At 55.0% G+C, this 23,043-nt stretch overlaps 1 protein-coding gene and 1 long non-coding RNA gene across 2 annotated transcripts; one reads left to right on the top strand and one right to left on the bottom strand.

Moving 5' to 3' along the window:
* The first annotated feature begins 456 nt into the window (after positions 1-456).
* On the top strand, positions 457-21,207 carry CD5 (CD5 molecule). Its single transcript, XM_036924803.2, has 12 exons — positions 457-612; positions 880-1,039; positions 11,526-11,564; positions 13,736-14,041; positions 14,468-14,530; positions 14,790-15,122; positions 17,066-17,356; positions 18,067-18,192; positions 18,942-18,995; positions 19,883-20,002; positions 20,578-20,669; positions 21,071-21,207. Exons 2-11 carry the CDS (start codon positions 988-990, stop codon positions 20,664-20,666), a joined length of 1,473 nt encoding a protein of 490 aa, XP_036780698.2. The 5' UTR covers positions 457-612; positions 880-987; the 3' UTR covers positions 20,667-20,669; positions 21,071-21,207.
* On the bottom strand, positions 3,692-13,729 carry LOC118931879 (uncharacterized). The gene is made up of 3 exons (XR_005032523.2): positions 11,852-13,729; positions 11,384-11,536; positions 3,692-5,334 (listed from the first exon to the last, which is right to left on the bottom strand). It is a non-coding gene; the product is annotated as an uncharacterized LOC118931879 (long non-coding RNA).
* Positions 21,208-23,043: the final 1,836 nt, after the last annotated feature.

Raw genomic sequence — 23,043 nt, 5'->3', positions numbered from 1 at the left:
GGGGAGCTAAGTGGATATTTTGAGCAGCTGTCAACACAATCTGCCTGGCCCAGGGCGAGAGAGGACCCCAGCTCTGGGGACCTGGCGCTGCTGGGAGGCCCGCTCGGACCCTTACCTCCAACACTTCACACTCAGCTGTGGGCACATCCCTGAACCACTTCATGCCTGCCCAGCAGGAACCAGAGTCAAAGACACCTCAAGGAGCCTGGGGCTGGGCCTCTGTCTACCCGACCCTGCAGGAGGGACTGCACCCAGCACAGGCCCCGCCTGGAAGCCTGGAGCCCTTCTCCAGTCCCCAGTCGCCCCCATCTGCTTGCAGAAACCCAGGGACACTGCCTCTTCCTCCACAGGCCAGAGGTGGAGTCCAGGCCCCCAGGAGCATCTGGGAGGGAGACCTCACACACGGACACACGCCCAGCGTTCGTGGAGGTGCCTCTCCGCGCTTGCTGATGAAACCACCCGTGTGAGGGAGTCACCTCAGACTCCCTCCTCATCCCCACAAGGGGAGGTGTAAGTCTCCTCTGGCTTCTCGTCACTGAGCCCACCCCAAGAGCTGGCATCCTGCCCCCCATTTCCCACCTCCAGGCCCCAGCACAGCTCAGCGCCATCTCGGTGAGACCCCTGCTTTGGGGCCTTGTCCTGCCCTCAGTCCCTCAGGCCTGCCCTCCGTGGGGCCGGGGCTCCTCCTCGCAGCAGGCCACAGCCCTGCTCAGGGCTGCCCGCCCCTGCCTCAGCCCCAGGCTTCTCAGGCAGGAAGCTGGCAGACGCCAGGGCCACCATTCGCACTGGGGAAGGGGGTTTTACTGGGAGGAAGTTGACAGTTCAACTTCAAACACAGTGACGCAGTCACTGCCTGCTTCCCCGCCCCACCCCTGCCAGCACGTGCTCGTCCCACCTCCTGCCCTCCAAGAGGGAGACACAGGGCCAGACACCCTCCGCCCACGGGTGCCGAGCTCGCCGAGGCTGAGGCAGGAGGAGGCCGCACCCATGGGGTCTCAGCTACTGCCACTGGCTGTCCTGTTGCTGCTGGGGGTGCCGGGTGAGTACCCCCTGGGGCGTCTGCCAGGGCACTGGGCTTGGGATGTATCGGAGCTGCTGCTAGTTCTCGGGCTGACTCTGGGAGGGAGGAGCCCCGGCCCCACGGAGGGCAGGCCTGAGAGACCGAGGGGCAGGGGACAAGGCCCCAAGGCAGGGGTCTCACCGAGATGGGCTGAGCTGTGCTGGGGCCTGGAGGTGGGAAGTCGGGGCAGGATGCCAGTCCTTGGGGCAGGCTCGGCGAGGAGAAACCAGACACTCCTACCTCTCTGGAGCATCACGGAGGGTTGACGGCCCCAGGCCCAGCTCGGCTCTTGGCCCTACTTGTCCCATTTGCGTCCTAGCTCTGCTTCTCTCTGGCACTGCTGGGAGTCCTACTGATCCCTTCCAGGAGGGCTCCATGCTCAGTCACACTCAGCCGAGAAATCGAGCCGTCCAACCCCCACCGGATACGAACCCGACCTGCCCCATGAGCGCCCAGCCTTTACTTGGAGGCCTCCAGCATGGGAACTCGCTGTCTCCTGGGCAGTTCGGATGGTGCCCTGGGCAGAGCGGGCAGGGACTGCCCCTGAGAATGCAGCTGAGCAGACGTCACAGACACGGGCTTTGTTCCCAGGGCCTGGTTCTGTCCCGGGGGCCCCAGCCAGGGTGTGAGTCCGCACTGGGTCTGCTCTCACCGCAGGCCCAGAGGAGGGGCTTCAGAACCTCTTGGAATGGCCCAAAGGGTACTGTGCTGCTCGCCCGCTGCCCCAGGCCTGGCCCTTGACAGTGGGCAGGCCGCTGTGGAAATGGCCTGGGGCCTCTGGAGCAGCTGCCCAGGGGTAAGGTCAGGGGTGGGTGAGTCTGGGGCCCCCTGTTTGCTGGGGGTAGGTGGCAGAAGCTGGCGGTTCTCCATTCCCCGGGCCTTGGGACACTGCTGCCTGCTGCCGGGGCAGTCACCGACCCTGGCCATGGGGGCACCCTGGGCAAGCCGGTGGGTGGGGGGTGCGCAGTGTGTACTGTGGCCCAGGCCCCGGGTTCTAAGCCTCACCGTGTGTGACCTTGGACAGGTCCCTGAGCCTCTCCAGGCTTCATCTCCCCACTTACAAAATGCAGGGGAATGAACTGGATGAAATCTGACCCCTGCTCGAGGGTTTAGAAGGGGCGGCAGGGTGACGGCAATGCCTGACTCCAGGGTGGAACCCGGAGGACAGGAGGCGGCTGGTGCTCCCAGCTTGGAGGGAAAGGACTCAGGAGATGCTGCCTGGGTGAACAGGGAGCCTCAGACCCTCCTAGAGAAGCTGGTGTGTGGGTGGGAATACACCTGTGTGAGAAGTGTGTGTGTGTGTGTGTGTGTGTGTGTGTGTGAGAGTTAGGATTCTGTGTCTTTGTGTGTGCATGTGAATTCGTGCGTATGTGTGTGTTTTCAGGGGCCCAATATGTCTTCCAAATGCAGGCTTCCCTTCCCCTGTGCAAGTGACCATGGCCCATCGACACACATGGTCACCTGGCTGTTCTTACATGGAACTGCAAGAGGTACAAAACACCCCATCCCAGGGCAGAGGCCTAGAGGTGGGCCCCTAGCTGCCTTCCGGACACTCCTGAGGAGCTGCTGCGACCTCCTTGGCTCTGGAGATTCCTAGGTCAGGTCCTAAAACTCCGCAGGCCCCTCACCTGTGGCCTCTGACCCACCGGGCAGGCAGGCTGGCCAAGTTCCCAGCTGGGTGTGGGAGAGCAGGTCCTGCTCTAGTGGCCGCCTGACTCCCACCATGGGCAAGGCTCCTGGCAGGCCCAGGCAGGTCCCTCAGCCCCCAGAGCCCAGGAAGGCTCAGCTGCAGTGCCTTCGACCCCAGGGTGGGGACTACCTGGAGCCCCAGGAGCAATGGTTTGTACATGTTGTATGTGTGCATGTGTGTGTGTGTGTGTGTGAGAACAGGTAGATAATAAACATTCCCATTGTTCAGGGAGTCACAGCTTACACAAACACTTTTCCAGCCATTTTGTTCTGTAAGCTTCACAACAACCTATGAGGTAGGCAGGCCCGCGGCCCCCTCTCTACAGTGGGAAAAACTGAGGTCGAGACAAGCTGAGGGGCCGTGGCAAGCCTACGCCAGCCAGCCCAGCACTCTTGTTCTCACAGAGGCCCCTCCATACCCTTAGCTAAGAGTAAAACCCACCAAAGCCACTCCCACAAGTAGAAAATGGCCATAGGGCACAACGGCCACCCACAGATATGCAGCCACCACAAGCAGCACAGTACCCTTCGGGCCATTCCAAGATGAGATGCCTCGTTGCCAGAGCCCAGGGGACACCGCGGCCTCCTGGCTGGCCACCGGGGCCATGCCCACGACTGGGGGACCTTTGGGGTACTGAAAATGCCCACAGCGTGCCTGGGGTGACAGCGACCACAGCCCCACAGCTGCACCCCTCTGCCCCCGGTGCTGGCAGTGAGGTGCAGAGGCAGCTCCGGAGTGTGGGCAAATCACGGATCTGCAGTTTGAATTCCCACCTGCCATCGGCCAGCTGGGTGACCGTGGACCCATTCTGTAAGCTTCAGTGTCCTCTGCAAAACAGGAATAATCAGAGTACCCCTCTCATAGATTTGTAGGAGCTAGACCAATAGTGGATGTAGAACTTTAGTGGGAAAATCGGCGATAGATGGGAAATACGAAATAAGCAATAGTAATTATTTATTATGATTATTATTATTATCAGAGTCAGCAAGAAACAAGATGAGGTGGGGCCTGGTGGAGGAGAGTCCTGCCAGATGCTGGTCTAGCCAAGGTCCTTCCTGCAGCCCTCTGACAGCGGTCATTCATTCCTTTATTCATCTACACACATGGACGGGGCACTTACTGTGTCCAGTTCTGTGCAGAGCCCTGGGGACACAGCAGTGACCAGGACAGGAGTCCCCACTTATGGAGGGGGCACTGAGATGTTTACAAATTTCTATATATTGTGACCAGATGACAAAGGAAACAACAATAGCTGGGACCCAATGACCGAGTCCACTGAGGGGCCATCCCAGTCCAAGGGGCTGGCCACGCAGGGAGGGCCTCTCTGAGGAGGGGATGTCCCTTTGGAGACCCGAATGGTAGAAGGAGCCAGCCAAGCAGGAAGGAAAGTGGCTCATCCAAGTCGGCAGGGCCAGGGCAAGGGCAGGACAGGCCCAAGAGGCTGGAAGAGGGGCTCCACTGCAAGCAGGCTGCCTGGCCAGCGGTCCCAGGCTGAGGGCGCCACAGCCCTGCTGGCTCTGGGCACAGAGAATCAGGCCCTCAAGAGCTCTGAGCTCCCCATCCCCAGGGAACGGAGGGATCTGGGGGCTGAGGGGCTAGCACTGGCCCTTCCGGCTGCTCTGTCAGTCCAACAGTTCGGGGGGGTTCCCACAGTGACCAGGGAGGAACTTCAATGTTGTCTGACACAACTGAGAGAACATCTACTGTGTGTATGTGTGCGTGCGTGCGCGCACGCATGGGTGTGGGTGCATGTGGAAGCATGTGTGCATCTGTGTTGTGTGTGTGTGTGCACACACGTGTGTGAAGGCCTGTGGGGCTTTGGAGTAATGCAGATTGGGGTTTGATTTGGGCTACTCACAAGTGACAAGAACATCTCTTGAGTCTTATCTGTAAAATGCAGACAACCATATCTCCACCTCAAAGGATAACTGGGATCATTCAATCTGGTTCATTCATTCATCCAGACAGCAAGTGGTTATTGCCCACCAGTATGTGCTAGGCACCACGCACAGCAGGGAACATCATATCCCTGCCCTGGTGGACCCAGCATAGGAGTCAGGATGCAATGGGGACACAGACCAGAGTCTAGCTAGCCAGGGATTGTGTGGGTGCCAGGGCATGAGTGGGTGGGTTGGGGGCCTGGGAGTGCTGGGGGCCATGCTGTACCTAGGGAGGGAGAAGGGGCTCTCATGGGAAGAAAACTTTTGAGCAGATGCCTTGCAGGAAGTGAGTGGGTGCGCCATGGGCCTGAGGAGGACCGCTCTGGGCAGAGGGGCCAAAGGCACATTGGGCAGCACACTGGGGAGGGGCTGTGGAGTCCTGCTGAGGACGCTGGGGCTTTTCTCCTTGAACTCCAGCCACCCTGGGGCCCCCACAGAGGAGAATGGGCACAAAGAATCTTCGAGAGAAACGGTGACTCTCCCCTGTCCGGGAGCACAAACCCTCATCCGGAACCCCAGGCCAGGGACATTTGGGAAAATCCATAGGCTTTCAGATGGCAGAAGATAATATCGTTGATGGGCTGTGTGCTCAGAATAGGCCAGCGAGGTCCCGGCATCATCCCTCAATCCAACACTTCCCTGTTCTGCAGGGAAACAAGAATTTGCACGCTAAGAGGGACCTGGAATGGCTACAAATACCCTCCTGCCAAGTGCATTAGAAAAAGCTTCTGGTTTTGGTATCTCCTTGCAGATGAGGGGCTGTGGCCCTGTATCACTTCCGCTTTACCTACTCCTGTCACCACCACCATCATCATGATCACGTACCCTTGGGGGCTTGGCTCAGAGCTCCCACAGGGACCCTACCTAATACTCCTTCTCCCTGGGGCATAACAGGGAGAGATGTGGTAGTAACGGGATAGGAAACCGGTGGCAGTTGGCAGAGGAAACCAGGTCCCATGTGTCATCACAAACTCTTATAGAAACATCTGGAGTGAGCCCCTCTCTCTCCTCAGCTTCAGTTTCCCCAATCTGCCCTACAGGGACAGCAGGCTCTGGGGCCTCCCAGTGGTAGACCCCTATGGGACCCTGTCAAGTGATGGTGATGGGGTTTCTGTCCTGTTTCTACCACCAGTGAGCTGTGTGACCTTGGGCAAGTCACTCAGTCTCTCTGAACCTTGGTTTCCTGACCTGGAAATGGGGACGAATGTGGTCCCTTTTCCACAGAGCTGTGGGTGGAAAGAACTTTGGGCTATGTGAAGCTCTGAACAAAAAGGAGGGCTTGTCGCTGTGACAGTGGTGACACAGATGTGGCATGAAACTCATGCAAATTCATTAGACACACCAGGCCACCACAGAGAGCAATCATGATTTAGATAGTGAGGGCCATTCTGCCCGGCTTGTTGGCGCAGGCCCTGAGTGAGCCCGCTGGCCTTCTGCGGGCTCCCTGCCCCAGGCTTCTCCTGACATAAGCCCAGTGTGAGTCTCTGCGTGCTTTGCACATAAAAAGGCTCCTGATAAAAAACCAACCACTTCGGCTCATGCTCCACCAAGAATCAGAATTTTGATCCATTGCGATCTTTGTTTCTCTGAATCCCTGATACAGATTCAGGTTAGACCTGCCTCCACTGATCAGTGTCCTTTTCAGAAAAGGAGGGTTTCCGACCTTCCTAGTCAGCCTCCCGTGGGAGCAGGAGAGGAAGGGAATTCCAGGATGTCCCCAAAAGGCAGTCAGACACTGTAAATCCATGACAAAATGAGAAGCTGATGCACTATTCGATGGAACCACTGTTTATGGGGAAAATGGAACATCTGGCTTCCAAACCACACTAACCCGGTCAGTTTCCTTATCTGGGAAACAGGGAGATGACAGCCTCCCTCACTGAGACTGCCAGGAAGAAATGGGGTCTCCCATCACAAAACCTCGCCCTGGGGTCCTCACGAGGTAAGAGCTTGATAAATGTTTGCTGTCACTGCTGGTCTCAGTATTGTCCCAGGCCCTCCCTGGGTTCTTGGGTGCCCAGTGGACCCCTCAGCAGGCCACACCCTTGCCTCCAATTCCCAGTGGGTCATGGCTGCAAATACAGACGCTCACAGATTCAGGGCAGGGCCTACAAGCAAGTCAGAGGCTGGCCGGCCTGGGCCAAATTCTGGCTCTGCAGAGTACTGCAAAATGGGAGCAATAATACGGTCCACAAACATTCATCTGCAATTCCAAACCCCCCCAAAATTTGCAAATTTCTGGCAAACGCACTCAGTGCAAATCCTGACATAAACAAATAGGAGTCTATTTATAAACACCATGCAACCTCTTTAGCATGAAAATACGTTATGTTTTGCTGCAGAAGCCATCCTGTGCTTGACACGGGGGCTCTCCAGATGTAGGGTGACTGCAGGGTACCTGGGAGCTGCTGGCAAACCAGAAAGGACAGGCCGCTACCTCGGGCTCGTGGTGATGCAGCCTCGTGTGGCCAGAGCATTCTAGTTTTCAAAAACATCCAGATCTTGGGATTGTTTAAAAAGCAAAGCGAAACAGAAAGAAACCTTTTTTAGAAATCAGCTCAGAAAAATGTTAAATGCTGTACAAAGCAAGTAAAACTCATCCATGGCCTGATGCGGCCTACAGTGTTGCTGTATGGACAGCCAGATTGAGAATCATCTGGAATGCTGGGGGTGGCAAGAGGAGAGCAGAGGTGGGGGTGAGGATAGAACCCAGAGCCGCTCTCAGGAATTCATCTGCTCCTCACCGAGACCTCGTCAGGGCAGGCAGGGTCAAAATGGCCAAGTCTCTGAAAATGCAGAGGTGAAGACAAGCCTGAGGACACTGAAAAAGCCTTCTAACTCTCTGCTTTTTCAACCCCGAGCTTTGCCTGGGCCTGGCCAGTCTAAACCCTAAACAGTGTGGGCTCTGAAGGGAGGTTGGCTGGGTGGAGGAAGGGTCCTTTGGAGAATTCTTGTGCCTGGCCCCAGCTCCTTGGGGTGCAGATGTGGATGGAGGATTAGGAAGTGGCATGCTGCTTCCCGTCTTGTGTCCCTGGTGGTCTCGAGAGTCTCCAGGCTTCCATTTGCAGGTTCCACAGCAGCAGAGCCTTGGGGCTCAGCATGCAGGGGTCAGGCTAAGGTGTAGCCTAGGAGGGGGTCAGAGACCCTGAGCACAGTCAGCAGGGCTCAGGAGAAGGAGGATGTTGATCTGACCCGAGTGAGAAGCAGCTAAAAGAATGAAATTAAGTTGCAGACAATCGAAACCTGAACATCTCCCTAGGCAGACAGAACACATCATCAGCCACCTCTGCCTACACCCTGCCAGCCATTGAGGTACATCAGGAACTAAAGATTATAGATTGTAGAAGTTTGAACCAAGAAGAAGGTGAGGGATTGTGGAATCTAACTTCCTCATTTCACAGACGAGGAAACCGAGCCCAGAGAGGTTGAGTGACTTGCCGAGATCACACAGCAGGTTCATGGAAAGTGTTCCCAGAGCATGTTACACCGACTGAATGGCATCCTAAATTTACCACCTTTCAATCAGGTTTGCACACAAGGAGTACACAGGAATTGGCAAAACACAGGGCAGGCCGTCCTAGCCTTCCCTCTGGAGGAAGGGAGGCAGCTGGACCCAGGGACCAAAAGTACAGACTGTGCCAGATGGCCTGGCTTAGAGTCCCGGCCCCGGCACACACCAGCAGATTATTTAATTTCTCTCTGTTTAGCCATCTATTAAATGGGGGTGGAAATAATGGAGCCAACTGCATAGAGCTGTGATGAAGTCTGAGAGGGTTAATGTATACAAATGCCTGGGAAGGAGTGCAAACTACACAAGTGTGGTGGTGGTGACAGTGACAAAGGTGACAGTGATGGTGACGATGGTGATGGCAGCAATGGCGATGGTGACAATGACGGGGACAGTGAAACAAGATAGGGAACGCTGTTCAACTGAGGACAGTCAGGCACCCAGAGGAAGGCCAGGTCCTAGAACGCATAGATGCCTTTTCTCAGCAGAGCTTTCCAAGTGCAGAATGTTCCTTGGTTCTCTAGCTTGTTCTCATTACGTATTTCTAGCTTGAGAACACTCTCGGAGCAGTGCCTGGGTCAGTCTGGGTGAGATCGGCCAGGAGGGTCAGGCCCGGTCCCTGCCTCCAGGGGCTTCTGGGTCTGGGGGCTTGAACACCTCAGGGCCAGGGCTTAGGTTGTGTTCATCTCTGTATCCCCAAACTTGGCACTTTGGAGGCACCATTGGGTGGCGGAGAGCAGAGAGGACGGGTCTGGAAGGCAGACTTGTGGTCTGAATCCAGGTTCTGCCCATTGCTGGCAGCACCACCCTGGACAGGGCCCTTGCCCTCTCCCAACATCTGTACCATGAATACATGCAACTCACCTTGTGGGGCTGTGCAGATGAACCGCCCAAGGTGTAAGGAACCAGCTGAGTTCTGAGCACACGGGGGGAGCGCAGTAACTGGCAGCTGCTGATAATAACAAATGGTGAGGAAGGTCCCAAGTGGGAAAGGGAAGTGGAGAGCCTCCTGATCTGGGTCTCCAAGGGTCCTGGACAGGGGTTCCAACCACTGGGAGAGCTCCCGGGCAGACCTGCCCCCACCTGTTCCAGGCCCGCCAGCTGCACAACCAGAAGCACCAGCTCTGAGCTCGATCAGGGGCGGGGCAGAGTCCTTCCTCTAGAGCGTTTTATCTTATCATCACAACGTTGCTGCAAAGCTGGTTCCTTCCTTGTCCCCATGCTGCATATGAGGAAACTGAGGCCTAGAGGGGCTGAGAGACTTGCTCCCCGGGGCCTACAGGCAGGAAGTGGTAGAGCTAGCACTCAGACCCAGAAGAAGTATCAGGGCCTGAAAACCTATCCATCAAAGGGTGAAGCTATGAGTCCCCTTGAAAGGGTATCTCGCCGCGACCCTCCTTACCCCAGAAGGACTCAGGAGACACAGGCCCACGCAAGAGATTTTATTACTGAAAGAGAAAATGGCTGCCCCCAGAGAGAGAGAGCAGCAGCTCGTGGGTGAGGAAGCGCATTTTTAAGGAGTAGGGATAGGGTGTGTTCTGCATTGGTGATTGGATCTTTAGGGGTGGGCGACCGTCTGGTCGGTGGTGATTGGATCTCAAGGGGTGGGGGTCTTAGTGCACCAGAATTTGCCTTCACCCCTCTCCCCACAAGTGCCACTTCAAGGTGCCACAGCCCTTGGGGTTTAGCCAAAGAAATTACTCTGTAATGGTGGACAGTCCCATTCACAGTGGGGAACCGGAACCAGAGGGAGGTGGGAATGAGGGATCAGGAATGAGAGGTGAGGGCAGGGCAAAGAGCCTCCTGCCTCCTGTCTCACCATGCTACCCAGGCATCTCCACCATATCCCCGAGGCTTCCCGGCCCACTGCAATAGATCAGGTGATTGACAGCTGGTCACACCCCTCCCCACCCAAGCCAAAGCTCAGACCTTGGCTCTGGGCCCCACACTAGGTGTGAGAAACACCTTCCCCTTCCCAGGGCCATGACTCCCAGCACAATGGTAATGGATTCTTGCCAAGATGGGGAATCTTACCACAGGGCCACACAGCCTGGTTACAGGGAGTCTTAGCTGTGAGGAGAGGGCAGGCTTGCTGGGGTGTGTCTCCCCTTAAAATTCTGCCACCAGCCTCAGAACACTCTGGCAAAACCAGGCTATTTTCTAACATCCAGCAACAATTTCTCAAAAACCATATAAAGTAGTCACCCTGACTCAATGCTGTCCCCAGCTCTCAACTGAGAAGTAAGCCCAGGACTCAAGACAGATGGAAATCAAAACACCTTGACTGAGAAAGCTGGATAGTAAATGTGGAATGTGGGTCCTGAGGCCACACAAGAGTGGCCACTGTCCCCCATCCCCACCCAAATCGAACACCGGCCCGGCCACAGCCACAGATGAGCTGGCGGAAGACGGTTCTGCTGAGAGGCCCCCACCCCGTTATCAGCCCATCCGCACCCCCACCACCCACCTGTCAGCTGGGGCTGGGAGGAGGGGGGCTTCCCACATGGAGCACCTTCTTATTGAACCCTCCAGCAGTTGCCATGCCACAAAGGGAGGCCATTTCCTACAGACCCCTGTTCACTGGGGCTGTGGTCCTGGCTCTTTGGCCCTCCTTGGCTGCACTGTCTTGAACAAATCCCTCCATCTCTTTGAACTTCGATTTCCTCCCCTGGAAACTGGAAGCCGGTAAAGATAAATTGCCCTCATTCTCAGCCTGCCTTGGGAATATTAAATGTCTTGAGTGCCCATTCTGGCTCATTTTTCAGTTCCCTAGAACTATGAAACTCAAATGTTTGGGGATTGAAAGCAACACTCAGGACATTTTTTACATTGCAATTCAACTCACAAAGGCTGTCCTTATCCTCCCAATGCATTGTGCATCCTGGCATTCTCTATTCGAGCTCATTTTTGTCTTTTCAAAAATTGATGGTTGCACTACTGTGTAATTTTTTTTATATTGATGGCTGCATATTACTACAAAGGGATAGCATGAGGAAATTTGCGGGTGATGGAATTGTAACGGTGATGTGGTTACACCCATCTATGTCTATGTATGTGTTTACATGCATAGAATTGTGCACTAAAGGAAAATCAATTTTACTGCACGTTCATTTAAAAAGTAAAGTTTTAAAACAAGAAAATAATTGATGATTGCATTCCGCTATATTGATTCATGACGCACTTACTGGTTACAACGGGTAAGGTTAGATCCCTGCCCATGAACCCCAAGACGCCGAGGGGGCAGGGCAGACAAGGCCTTTGTTCTAGGTGGGGAGCAGGGAGCCAGGGGGAAGCTTCACTTCCTGACGCCTCCTCTTGTTTCTGCAGTCACTTCCTGCCTTGGACAGCAAAGTTGGGAGGACCCAGGTAAGAAAGCGCCATGTGGAGGTCTGGGGCAGGGGGTGGGGAAGCAGGACTGCAATTTCATCAGGCTGTAGGGGGACCTGTCAGTGTGAGCCCCACCCCCCCAAGAGTCCCGGTCCTTGCACGCACATGCGCACACAGACAGGTATGTACATGCACATTTAAGATGCCCATGTGCAGGTGGCTGCTCCCTGATGGCCACAAAGCACCACACAAATGCTAGTTCTCATGGTAATTTTTCTTATGACCCACTCACCATGCATAGAAAAAATACTGGCCCATAAATGTACCTTGCAAAGTCCTGCTTCCTACTCAGTCCTGCCGGATGCTCCCGGTCAGAAATTTCCAGCTGAGGCTGCAGAAAGAAGCTGCCCCAGGTTGCAAAGTGTGCTGAATATCCTGCCTTCAAGGTTGGACTTTATCCTAGAAGTTAGTGGCTCCCAAGCAGGATTCCATGAAACATGTCGGATAAGGGTAGGCAACAGCATATCACCCACTGGAGACTCAGTGTACACTGGTCTAGTAAAGGTCCTGAGAAGCCCTGCAGTGAAAAACTGTGATATGTTTTTTAACTCAGTAGTTTCCAGCCTCATTTCACCACAGACGTCTCTCCCACATTTCCTGAGATAACATCACACTGAATGTGCTTTGGGTGGAGGGGCTCATGAAGCCACCATAAAACCAGAAGGAGCTGCAGGGGCCTTGCTGGACCCCAAGCTGAGACCCAGAAGCCTGCAAGGGCCTCCAAGCTCTAGCAAGTTGCTTGTCCTCTCCGAGCCCCTTTCTCCACCTGTAAAATGGGGAGAAAATCTCTTTCCTGGTGAGGATTCAGTGAGTAAGCTCACTGGAGGGGAAGCTGTAAAACATTCTGCCAACATGTCAGGTGCTGAAACTAGCCACTTTTGCCTCTAACTAGCCAGTGACATTGGTTAGCCTTGCCCTGTGCTCTGGGCCCTAAGTCCAGAAGAAAACAGCAGCCTGACCGGCAGTTTCCAAACAGGGAAAACCTCCACCTCAGAATCACTTGGAAGAACCTTTTACATTAAAAAAAAAACCACAAAAAACTTGAATACAGTTGCCTGGCTCAAAACATTCAAAATATAAAAAGATCTACAGTGAAGACTCCCACTTCCTTTACTGCCCTCCATCTGCCCAGCCTTCCCCTATCCTAACATTCCAAGTAATAACCACATTCATTCATTTCTTGCATATCTAACAAGAATCTCTTTATGCCAATATAAGTATATATTTTTTTTCTTCATGGAGCTTTATTAAATCACCTAAGCCATCTCACCACTTATGATCCAGCAATTCCACTCCGAGGTATCTACCCAAGAGAAACCAGTGCCCACACAAAGACAAAGATCAGCTGTGACTGTTCATAAGAGCTTTGTTCACAATAGCCAAATGGTGAAGAGATAAACAAAGTGGGGCATATTCATACCATGAGACAACTCGGCGGTAAAATGCAACGAATGACACATATATGCAACAATTTAGAGAAAACGCAAATGCCAAGTGAAAGAAGCCAGACTAAAAGAACAACAACAACAACAACAAAAAAGAAAAAAACATGCAGTAAGATCCCACTTATAGGACATTTGTAACAGGCAAAACTCATCCCTAGTGACAGACAGCTGACCAGTGCTTGCCTGAGGCTGGGCTCAGGGAATTGGCTGTAAAGGGCTTGAGAGAGATTTCCAAGTAATGACCTTTTCTATAGCTCTAGTGTGGCGGTGGTTACAGACGTGTATGTTTGTCAAATTCCACTGAGCAAGCACCCTTAACATGAGTGTATTTCACTGCATGTAAATTGTATCTCAATAAAATTGACTTTAAATGTTAAGAGAGAAGAGAGAAGAAACAGGTACCAGGCTCTATCTCATATCTACTCAAACAAAATTTTCACGAGTGGGGTGATTCTGCTGGGAACACACTGTTCCAAATTCTGAGGTCTCCCACCCCATCCTCCGGGGCCTGGCTTCCTGGGGGGTCAGGAGCAGCCCTAGCATGAGTCTCTGGGAAGTCCCTGCAGGGCCCAGAGGAGCAAAGTAGGCATCCCATGGTACAGAAGGGAGCCTGGCTGGGGAAGACCAGAGGGTAAGGGCAGTGACAGGCCCCTGTGGAGGACCCTTCCAAGCCTGACACCCCCCACTGACTTCTTTGACCCCTAGGGATCCCAGTGAGACTAGGAAGCTCCAACTCGAGGTGCCAGGGCCAACTGGAGGTCCACTTCAGGAACATGTGGCACACGGTGTATAGCCAGAGCTGGGGCCAGTCCTCCTACCACCGGGACGACCCCAGGCAGGCCTCCAAGCTCTGCCAGAAGCTGCGCTGTGGGGAAGCCTTGGACCTCGCCCACTTCCCTGCCTTCAACAGTCCCCAGAGCCAGATCACCTGCCATGGACAGCTGGGGTCCTTCTCCAACTGCAATGCCAGCAAGGCAAACCAGAGGACCCCCCTGGGTCTGATCTGTTCAGGTGGGTAACCAGCCACCCACATGGTGCCCTTGGCCTGGGCATCAGCCCTGAGGACGCTGCCCAGGGCATGTGATCCAGGGCCTGTGCAGGCAGGTGGGAGGGACGCCTGAGTTACAACCACACTCACTGGTGGGGAACTGGAGAGGGTGCGGGCACCAGTCTGGTAGGATAAAGAGGTAGAGGACCTGGTTCTGCCAAAAGCTAACTTTCCCATCTCTTCTTAACCTCCATTTTACCAACTGCAAAATGGGCTGGTACTGCCCACCTCACAGGATGCTTAGAGACAATGTATGGGTCAAGTGGGTCTAAAGGGGCAAGTGGGACTTACATTATGAGTTCCAGGGCCTTCTCAACACTGCCAGGCACCCCCAGCAACTCCCTGCACTCCCATCCTTATGCCTCCCTCATCAGAGCATCTCATTGCAGAGCCACTGCCAACGAAGCCTCCCACCACAAGCCCCCCACCCACGACCACGCCGGAGCCCACAGGTAAGAGGATTCCGAGGTCCCTGGGGGTGGGGTGTCCGATTTAGCAAACAGAATAAAAGGATGCCCAGTTACATTTGAATTTCAAATAAACATGAAAACTTCCAGTGTGTGTCCTGTGCAATACTTGGGACCTCACCAGTCCCCAGGGTCCTTGGTCAGTCTTTCATTTGTCCATGTGTTGGAGCCAAGGTGCCAGGAGCGAGACAGGTCCCATTGCCAAGATGCTCAGGCCTGCTCCCCTTGCCCCTCTCTCCCCCAGCTCCTCCCAGGCTGCAGCTGGTGGCAGGGCCCGGGGGCCTGCGGTGTGCAGGTGTGGTGGAATTCTACAGCGGCAGCCTGGGGGGCACCATCAGTTATGAGGCGCACGACAGGACCCAGGACCTGGGGGACCACATCTGCGCAGCCCTCCAGTGTGGCTCCTTCCTGAAGCACCTGCCGGAGGCTGAGGTGGCCAGGGCACAAGACCCATTGGAAAGCAGGCCCTTGCCAATTCGATGGGTGATAGAGAACACAAGCTGTGCCTCTTTGGAGCAGTGCTTCCAAAAAGTCCAGCCGCGGGAGGATGGCCAAGTTCTCGCCCTCGTCTGTTCCGGTGAGTGAAACAGGCCAAGACCCGCAGGGCCTCCCCATATGGTCGGTCAGCACATAGTACAGAGCACCACGGGGAATCCAAGGGGAATAAGAGGGCTGATTGTTGGCTTCCCAAACGTAGGGTGGGGTGAGGTGGGGAGTGCCCTGAGAGTCTGCAGAGTGACACCAAAGAAGCCTGAAGGCACCACTGACCCCACTGCCACCCGGGAGGTGGGATCAGCAGGACTTCAGGAGGAGACGAGGTCTCCTCGTGGGTTCTAAAGGAGGAGAGGAGCATGGATTTGGTGGAGCAAAGGACAGGCTTTTCAGAATCGTGGCTTGTTCCTAGGATCAGAGCAGGAGAGGATGAGCCTTGCAGGAGTGGAGTCTGAAAATCCCAGAGACAGATAAGGTTGGAGCAGTGGCGACAGGTGGGAGGTCCAAGGCACAGCAGGCAGAGAGAGACCAGAGCAGGTCCCCAGAGGGCTTCCTGCCCAGGCTTCTAAGCCACAGGCTGGCAACAGGAGGACTGGCAATGCTGGTGTGGTTGACGGGAGGGAGCTGATGAGGCTGGTCTGCGGGACCCTAAAACCAGGATCATTGGGGAAACTGAGGGGAAAGAGACCACAGGTCAAAATAAGAATAATAATCGCAGATAGCATGCCTCAGGAGGGAGGTGGGCTTCCCACCCGGCAGCGTCCTCAGGCTGAGAGGTCATACTCGTTGAGCCTCCAGGAGCTAGTCAGAGAGCGTCCTGGGCAGTCTTTCATTTTCACAACTACCTGAGGAGGTGGGTCCTATGATCCCCACCTTACAGATGAGGAAGCTGAGGCTCCAAGAGGTCAAATTTCTTGTCCATTCACGATAGAGCATTAGCTGGGATTTCCCCCAGCCGTGTCATCCTGGGCCTACTGTCTAGGCCTTACCAGGAGCCACGGTGTCATCAGGCTCTCTAGTAACGCAGGCTCACAGCCCCACCCCAGACACTCTGACTTGGATCTGCATTTCAGCAAGATGCCTGGGATTCGTGCACACAAACGTAGGAGACACTGCTCTGGACCACAGGGCACTCCTGTAAGCACGACCAACCCCTAACCCATTAAAATGCCACCCCTCCAGGCAGAGCAGCCCCCAAGAACCTTTTGGCCTGATGAGGAAAAACGGTCTGGCTCTCCGCCCACCCACCCTTCGGTGAGCAGCTCTTCTGCAGGCTACAACCAAAAAGTCATACCCAGAGGTCTTGCCTTTGGATTTTTTTTCTAAACAAAAAATTCACTAGGGTTTTCAGGATAGATGTTGCTATGGAAACTGGTCAAAGCTAGTGAGATCGCAACTTGCTCGGACCTGAGCACACATGGGCCTCAGCTCTGGACCCCAGCTAGGGAACCCCCCAGGCCCCTCCCTAACAAGCAGAAGTGAATTCAGTCTCTGCTGGACCAGGCCCTTTCGTGAAAGCCTGCCCTGACTCAAGATTCAGGGCCTGGGCAGCAGGATTCCTGGATTCTGTCCCACCTGTGAACCACCAGGATTCAGGACAGGAGGTATCTGACATCCCTGGGCCTCAGTTTCCCCTTTCTGGAAAGTCTTCCCACCTCCCAAGGAGCAGCTGGAGAATGAAAGGATGTTTCTACGAGGGAAGCAGGCCCAGGTGGAGCTAGTTCCCGCTGCTCCTCTCTTACCTCCACTTGGCATCAGCACCCTGCCGGCTTCTTCACTGAAAGTGCCCGTGCTGCTGCATCTCAGGACAGCCGCAGCCACGCCCAGAGGCGCCAGGGCCACAGCTCGTTGGGGAAATGCCAGAGAGGATGTCAGGAGGGAAGGACAGAAAGGAAGGCAACTGCACACGGTGCCCAGGCCCCCGCTGTGCCCGCGGCAGGGGGCCCCAGGGGCCAGGCAGGCAGGCTCTGGGCTGGGGGAAGTCCCTCCAGTCCCACCGCCCCGCCCCCTGTCGCTTCCTCTCTCCAGACTTCCAGCCCAAGGTGCAGAGCCGCCTGGTGGGGGGCAGCAGCGTGTGCCAAGGCTCCGTGGAGGTGCGCCAGGGCAAGCGGTGGGAAGCCCTGTGCAACAGCCCCTTGGCCAAGGGCGCAGTGCCGTGGGAGGAGGTGTGCCGGGAGCAGCAGTGCGGCAAGGTCAAGTCCCACCTGGTGCTGGATGACAGCAAGACCTCCCAGGGGCTCTTCTGTCCCCAGAAGAAGCTGTCCCAGTGCCATCAGCTTCAGGAGAGAAAAGCCAACTGCAAAAGGGTGTTTGTCACATGTGAGTTGGCCACAGCCCATAGAGGGCAGAGGGCATTTCTGGATCTTCCCTCTAAGACCTAGTCAGCAAGCTAGGTCTGTTTCTGAAGAATAGGGCCCAGGACTAGATAGAGAGCCGCGGGGCCCTAGTAAAGGATGGAGAGATGGCAAGTGGTGGGAGAGGGCACTAGAGGGCTCAGGCAGACCTGAGCATAAGCGCAAACAGGAGACTGGGTGTAATTGCTAGGCAGATAATGAATGATAGAACTCTTCTTTCTACCTGCTGCTTTACTGGGATGGAAGATAAAAAAGCAAGGGAGAGATGGTACATATTTGTTACTAATGGTAATTTAACACATAAAAGAGAGAAATGGATGGATGGATAGATGGGTGGATAGCTATTAGTATATGATCATATGTTAGCATATGATGGCAGGGGATTCACTCACAAGTAACTAGCAAATGATAGTCAAACAGTTGATATCAAGAGTAGCAAATGATAGCTGGATGATCAATTGCTAAGTGACAAATGGTGAGCAGATGAATGGGTAGCAGAGAAATCTGGGGATGGGTGGAGAGACAGCCAGACAGATAACTGCCTTCCACACATGTTGGCGAGCTGCTGGGAGGAGCAAGGGTGACTGGGGAAAGCCGGCCAGCAGCGGCTTCCCTCTGAATGGACAGTTTTGATAACCCAGGCTGGGCCTGACCTAACTTCTCTGCCTCCCCAAGGTCAGGACCCAAACCCACCAGGCCTGGGCACTGGCACCGTGATGAGCATCATCCTGGCCCTTGTGCTCCTGGCAGGGCTGCTGGTCTTGTGTGGCCCTCACACCTACAAGAAGCTGGTGAAGAAATGTAGGTGGAGGTGTCCCAAACCATTTCCCTTTCAAGCCCTTGTGTGAGGAGGCAGGAGGGTCTGCATGCAAGCCCCCAGAGGAGGGGTCCCACCTCCAGAGAGCTGGCTCAGAGCCCCTCTGCTTCCCCTCTCCTGTGCCCTGGCCCACAAAGTCTGGAACGTTGTAATGGGCATCCACATCTGGGGCCCCTCCCCCTCAAGACCCACTCCAGGCCAAAGGGAGGGTGTGGCCATTCTTCAGATTGTGGCAAGATGGCCCCTGACCTCAGGAGACCTTGTCCCAGGCCCAGCTCCACCCCTTGCCAGCAGCACATGATGCTGATTAGCCACTTCCTCTCTGAGCCTCAGTTTCCTCATCTACCAAATGGGAGGGTGATTGTGCACCTTGTGAAGGCAGGGGGCTGCAAAACTCAGGAGAAAATTTTCAGAGACAGGAAGTGAGATCAGGGGAGCTGTAAAGAGAAGGTGCAGAGGAGTGTGGTGCTGGCTGGGTCCATAGCACCCTCCCAAGTCTTAAATTTGGGTCTAAACACCTGTGGTAACTTTTCCTGGAAAACCAGCCCCCTCGACACGCTCCACTAGATGGGCCCAGAGCCCCTCCTAAGCAAGTTGGAAAACTGAGGACCCACAAGAATTTGGGGCAGAGTCCTGCAGTCCCTCCCTCCCTTCCCCGAACCCTGCCCCATGCAGCTCCCCCTCCCACAATCCCCCAGCCTGCCCTAATGTGCTTCTCCTGTTTGTTGCCCAGTCCGCCAGAAGAAACAGCGACAGTGGATTGGCCCAACAGGAATGAACCAGAACAGTAAGTGTCCCCAGAGGCAGGGTCCTTCCTCGGCCCCAGCCTGGTGTCCATGGGACTCAGGAAGGAGGCCATAGAGGCAGGGCCACAGCTCACTGCTGACCCCAGATTGAACTGGTGGCTCCCTGAGGCCTCTGATCTCCACTGTGCTCATCTATGCATGGTGTGACCGTGGCCAACAGATGTTAACAGGTGGTACTCGGAAAGGAGGACTCCATGATCAGATAGATCTGGAAATCAGTGAATTAAGCAAAACTAGACTCAACCCTTTATTTCCGGACTTACCAGAATCTTAATGGACATTTTTGCAAGAAGAGTTGTCCAAGCTAGTTTTATCATGGAACAGCTTTAAAAAAGGCCAGTTTTAACACATTTTGATGCAGTCAGCCTAAACCCTATCCCCAATCTTCATCCTCTCCTAGCCATAGCCAGAGCCACCCTAAAGGATAGATCCATAGCCTTCGCCCTGCCTCCCATTCCACACTCTTCTCCCTTTTTACAGGCGAAGGACCAAATCCTTCAAGAAGGCCGTGTGTTCCCAAGTCTTCCTTATAACATAAAGGCCCTCAGCTCTCAGAGGGCAGGAACTTTATCTACCCTATCACTTGTGTTCTAATTCCCTGTTTAATAAGGCTTGATGAATGACTAACTGACTGAAGGCCCACCCTGTCATCAGATTGCTGGCCAACCCAAAGCTGTTCTAAGCCTGACCCCTGTAGTAGGAACCTCCTGGAAGAAAGGAATAGAGGGAGGCATTGAAGGAGCTGTGGGTGCCTTTGCCCTCTCCCCCATAACACACTGGGAACAGGAAATGAAAATTCTGGGCCCCTGTTGGGAAGGAGAAGAGCAGAGCAGCAGATCTAATGATACGGTCTCCTGCACCTGCTCAGTGTCTTTCCATCGCAACCACACGGCGACCATCCGCTCCCAGGTTGAGAACCCCACAGCCTCACATGTGGAGAATGAATACAGCCAGCCTCCCAGGAACTCCCAGGTCTCGGCTTATGCAGGTAAGCACCAGCGGACACATCCAGAAATGTAGGCAGGGCTGGAGTGGAGGTCATGTGACTGCCCAGAGACAAGGGAGGCCACAGAGGAGAAGGGGATCAAACTGCCTCTTTGACAGTCATCACAGCAGGGTATTGAAGGATAACAGCCTTAATAGGCCTCAGCGGCTCCCTTGAGACTAGGAGCCACTCAACTAGAGAAAAGAATGCCCCGGATGCCATTAACCCCAGCATTGCTGGGACCTAACAAGTCTGTTTCTCTGTAGGGCCTGAGGGATCGTAAATGAAGCCCCTTGGATTCCTTTTTTGAGACAGAACAGGGCCATCGGTGGCCTGCAGGGGCCCTGTATTGAGTGCTCCCTGACTGGCACTAACAATTAAGCCCCAGGGAGCCTGGAGTTCAGCCTCATTAGTGAACACTGGCTGATTTGATCAAAACAGATACAGGGCTATTGAACTACCAGCTCATAAAGCCCCTGTGGTATTCCGACCCCCACGGGGCTCTGGGCTCTGAGAGCCTCTCTCTGCATAGCCCGGTGGGATAACCCCGCTGCAAATGGCCTCCTTTCTGTCCGCAGCTCTGGAAGGAGCCCTGCATCGCGTCTCCACCCAGCCTGACAACTCCTCTGACAGTGACTATGATCTGCATGGGGCTCAGACGCTGTAAAAGGTGAGCCTGGCCCCCTGGCCCCCCGGATGGCCTGGGGATCAGCATGAGCCACTCAGTGCCCCACCCTGCCCATTCGTGAGTGGGGGACTCTGAGCATCTTGACTCTGTAAAGGAAAGGATAAATGTCAGGAATTTGGGGAATAGGAGCCGACTTGGCAATTAGAGTAGAGGCATCATCAACCCTACCACCACCCCTTAAACTCCCTCACAGAGACCACCCAAAAGAGCCCAAGTTTCTTGAAGGACTTACACCCCTATAGAGCTACCATCAGGAAGAAGTGTCTGTCCCAGAGGGATAGCTGCTGTTCCTGACATCAAACCCAAGGCTTGGGGCCTGTCCTCACCTCCCTGAACCACCTCTGGGGCCTGCGGTTTCCTTCTCTGACATGTTTCCCTCTCAGCCCACAGAACTGGGAACCTGGAACCCAACAACCAGAGCCAGGCCTTTTGTCCTGAGACCATTCTGCGTCCACTGCATGGAAACATCCCAATTTCTCCCCCGGCCAGAACATACAGGGACACAGGCTGCCTTCAGACATGTTCTACCGTCCTAAGGTTGTAGGCCAGCTCCGCCATCACCCCACTGGAGCCTCACACAGGGCAGACCCCCCCAAATAGCTTGGCTGGCTCCTTCAAATGTGGACCCCAGGAAAGCAGACCCTAGAAATGAGTAGCCCTCTCAAGCAAAGACATGTGGGGCCTGGGCCCAGCACCCGTCTTGTCTGTGGGCAGCGGCTCCCAGGCTGATTGGCTCTGTCCTGATGCTGACCCCAGGGAGGACCAGCAGAGAGACCCACCCAGGGTCTGGAGGGCTGACTGCTCTAGTGTAATTTTAGTATGTACTTTGTAAATAATGCTTTTTCTACTTCCTGAGAACTGGAGTGCCTCCTAAGTCCAGAGTCTACCCCCTGGGCCTTCTAGAGGTGCCTGGGAGAAGGGGCACCTGCAGTGGGTGAGGCCAGAGGGCTGCTTGCCTTTGCAGGTCCCACAGCTGCCAGCAGGGGTGTTGGCAGGTGCGGGCCACCTGGAGCCTCATGGCCACCTTCCCCCTGTGGTGTCTCTGTAGCCCCTCACTTTGAGACGTCTTCCCTAACAGAGAGCACCCTGTCAGCCCAACGGGCACCAGCACCACCTGAGAGTCCTGCACAAAAAGGGTGCCTAGTAAATCCTAGCCAATTTTGGTTTTTGTTTCCATAGCAGTTAAAAGTCCAAAGAAGGGAGATGGTGGAGTGCCTGTGACCCAGTGGGTGCTACAACCTCAGGGATAAGGGCTTGGGGAGGAGGGAGAACAAGGAGCAGCCTCCTCTCCTCAGCCCCTCTGTGCACCTAGCCGCCACTCTGGGACCAACCCACAGCAAATGCCAACTGTGTGTGCTCCCTGAGTGAAGCTCTCAGCTCCATCCTACAAAGCCCAGTTGTCTCTGGCTCTCTCTGGTGTCCTGCATACTCAGCCCTTGACCCTTGCAAGGCAAGGCCAGAGTTCAGGAGGGAGCAAAGGGCAGTAAAAATTTGACCAAAGTGGTCTTAGATTCCCCAAGCTTCCTCAGGACTGACCTCCCAGAGCCTGCTGACTTCTGGAATCACAGAGGTCTGGCGGAAGAGGCCTGCAGCAGGGCAGACAGAGCCACGTAGGAGCCCTGTCCCTGCCCCTCAGAGCAGCATAACCTGATCACTGAGCCCCCACAGGCTCCTCCCTTGTTTAAAATTGGATCGGGGGCTGTTGAAAGGACCCACCGAGATAACCCACGTCAAAAGCTTCACACATTGTGCAGCCCTGTTGAGTATTCAATATTGGCATTCTCTGAATCTCTGGAGAAGAGCCCACTCAAAGGTCTGTTAGAAACCTGGAATGCCATCACCCCGGAAGCTGCCCTTAGTGCCGAAAGCAAGGCACCCTCCCAGGCCTCATTACCAGCTGAGCTCCCGGGGAGCTGGGCAGGGAGGCAGGCCGAGAGCCATGTCAGACCACCTGGCTCCACAGCCCAGTTAGTGGCCTGCTGCCCCTCCATCCCAGTTTGAAAACTGGATCGGAAGACTCGGGCCCCAGCTGGGCCAGGTCCTGGACTGACCTGCAGGCTGATGGTTCTCAACAGCCCAGCAGGTGGCAGGATGCAGCACGGCGGTCGCTAGGCTGAGGCCCGCCTGCCCCCTGGTGGGGCTCCATGGCCTTGCACAGCCTGTCCACCCAGTACTGCGGGCTCCAGCCTGAAAAAACGTCCAAGACGGAAAACCAAAGAGCAGGAGAGGAAAGCGAAATGCGGGAAGAGCCAGGTCCCCGGGCAAAGGAGCCGGAGAGGGCAGCAGCTCAAGAGATAATACCCAGATAGGTGAGGCTTTGTGCAGGAGGACAAAGAGGCCTTTCAGCTGAGCGGGG

The sequence above is a fragment of the Manis pentadactyla genome, chromosome 9, assembly GCF_030020395.1.
Source record: "Manis pentadactyla isolate mManPen7 chromosome 9, mManPen7.hap1, whole genome shotgun sequence".
In the NCBI taxonomy this organism is placed as follows: domain Eukaryota; kingdom Metazoa; phylum Chordata; class Mammalia; order Pholidota; family Manidae; genus Manis; species Manis pentadactyla.
The sequence above is the reverse complement of the archived record's forward strand: the minus strand, read 5'-3'. Positions and strand labels throughout refer to the sequence as shown.

Excerpts from the sequence above, each read along its gene's own strand:
- CD5 (XM_036924803.2), top strand. The coding sequence starts at position 988 with ATGGGGTCTCAGCTACTGCCACTGGCTGTCCTGTTGCTGCTGGGGGTG. Across the intron at positions 14,531-14,789 it reads GACCACGCCGGAGCCCACAG|CTCCTCCCAGGCTGCAGCTG; the intron begins GTAAGAGGATTC and ends TCTCTCCCCCAG. Across the intron at positions 20,003-20,577 it reads CCAGGTCTCGGCTTATGCAG|CTCTGGAAGGAGCCCTGCAT; the intron begins GTAAGCACCAGC and ends TTCTGTCCGCAG.